This window comes from Nothoprocta perdicaria, unplaced genomic scaffold (genome assembly GCF_003342845.1).
Source record: "Nothoprocta perdicaria isolate Ctin4 unplaced genomic scaffold, notPer1 scaffold_50, whole genome shotgun sequence".
Lineage (NCBI taxonomy): Eukaryota > Metazoa > Chordata > Aves > Tinamiformes > Tinamidae > Nothoprocta > Nothoprocta perdicaria.
In genome coordinates, this window is record NW_020455755.1 from 3,370,697 (window position 1) to 3,372,054 (window position 1,358).

General features: G+C 67.9%; 1 protein-coding gene across 1 annotated transcript in view; it reads left to right on the forward strand.

Annotated features, from left to right (window-relative positions):
- The window catches only part of DHRS13 (dehydrogenase/reductase 13), a 4,196-nt gene that overhangs the window by 1,345 nt on the left and 1,493 nt on the right, over positions 1-1,358 (forward strand). Inside the window, exons 2-4 of the mRNA XM_026047921.1 lie at positions 27-145; positions 1,057-1,180; positions 1,254-1,356. Coding sequence (XP_025903706.1) covers positions 27-145; positions 1,057-1,180; positions 1,254-1,356 — 346 coding nt within the window. The remainder of the gene's footprint in view (positions 1-26; positions 146-1,056; positions 1,181-1,253; positions 1,357-1,358) is intronic.

The window sequence follows — 1,358 nt, forward strand, 5'->3', positions numbered from 1 at the left end:
CACGCGCGCTCCGCTCCGCTCCGCAGGCGGAAGCAGCGGCATCGGCCTGGCCACGGCGCTGGAGCTGGCGCGACGCGGCGCCCGCGTCATCGTGGCCACCCACAGCGCCCCGCGCGGAGAGGCTGCCGCCTGGCGCATCCGCACGGTGAGCGCTGCCCGGCGCCCGCGATGGGGCTCGCGCGGGCGCCTGGCACCCCTGGGTGCATTGCCCTCCTTGGAGTGTTGCACCCCTGGGTGCCTTGCACCTCTAGACACATTGCACTGCCTGGAACGTTGCACCTCTGGGCACATTGCACCCCTGGCTGCACTGCACTGTTTGGAGCGTTGCACCCCTGGGTGCCTTGCACCCTTAGGCACGTAGCTCTGCTTGGAGCCATGCACCCCTGGGCCTGTTGCACCCCTGGGCGCGCTGCATCCACTGCATGTTGCACCCAGAGCAGCGCACCTTGAGCACAGTTGCAGCCCCAGCGTGGTGCACCGCGCATGGCGCAGTCCTGGCACACTGCACCTAATGCTGACCCCTGCTCTGGTGCCCCCCAGCACAGCGCCCCTGCTGCACCCTTGAGCATATTGCACCCTCAGCAAAGCGCAGCCCTGTGTGGTGCAATCCTAGCACAACGCATGTAACCCTAACCCCCACCTTGGTGCACCCCCAGCACAGTGCACCCCACACAGTGCATTCCTAGCTGCACCTAATGTCAGCCCCTGCTGTGATGCACCCCCACAACACATTCCTTAGCACACTGCACCCCTTAGAAGGTGACACCCCTGAGCATGTTGCACCCTGGAGCAACGTTTCACCCCGTAGAAAGGTGCATCCCCTGTGCAGTGCACCCCCAGAACCATAAAGGGGTGCACTCCTAGCGTGCTGCACCTACTCCTAACCCCCAGCACAGTGCCCCCCAGCACCTCGCACCCCTCAGCACCCCCCAGCACGTTGCACCCCACATGCCGCACTCCTAGCACAATGCACCACCATGCACCCCACCATGCACCCCCAAGCAGCTCAGTCCCCCTCCCCAAACCGGGCGCATCCCCCCATCCCCGTGCCCGCAGGAGACGGGCAACCCGGAGGTCCTCTTCATGCACCTGGACCTGGCCAGCCTGCGCTCGGTGCGCGCCTTCGCCAGCGCCGTCCTGCGCCAGGAGCCGCGGCTGCACCTGCTCATCAACAACGCGGGTGAGCGGCGCGCGGTGCCCCGCAGCGCACCCCCTGCCCGCGGCGGGGACCCCACGGGCGCTCTGTGCCGCAGGGGTGAGCGCCGGCGGCCGCACGGAGGACGGCTACGGCCTCACCTTCCAGGTGAACCACCTGGGGCACTTCCTGCTGACGCAGCTGCTGCTGGGGCGGCTGCGGC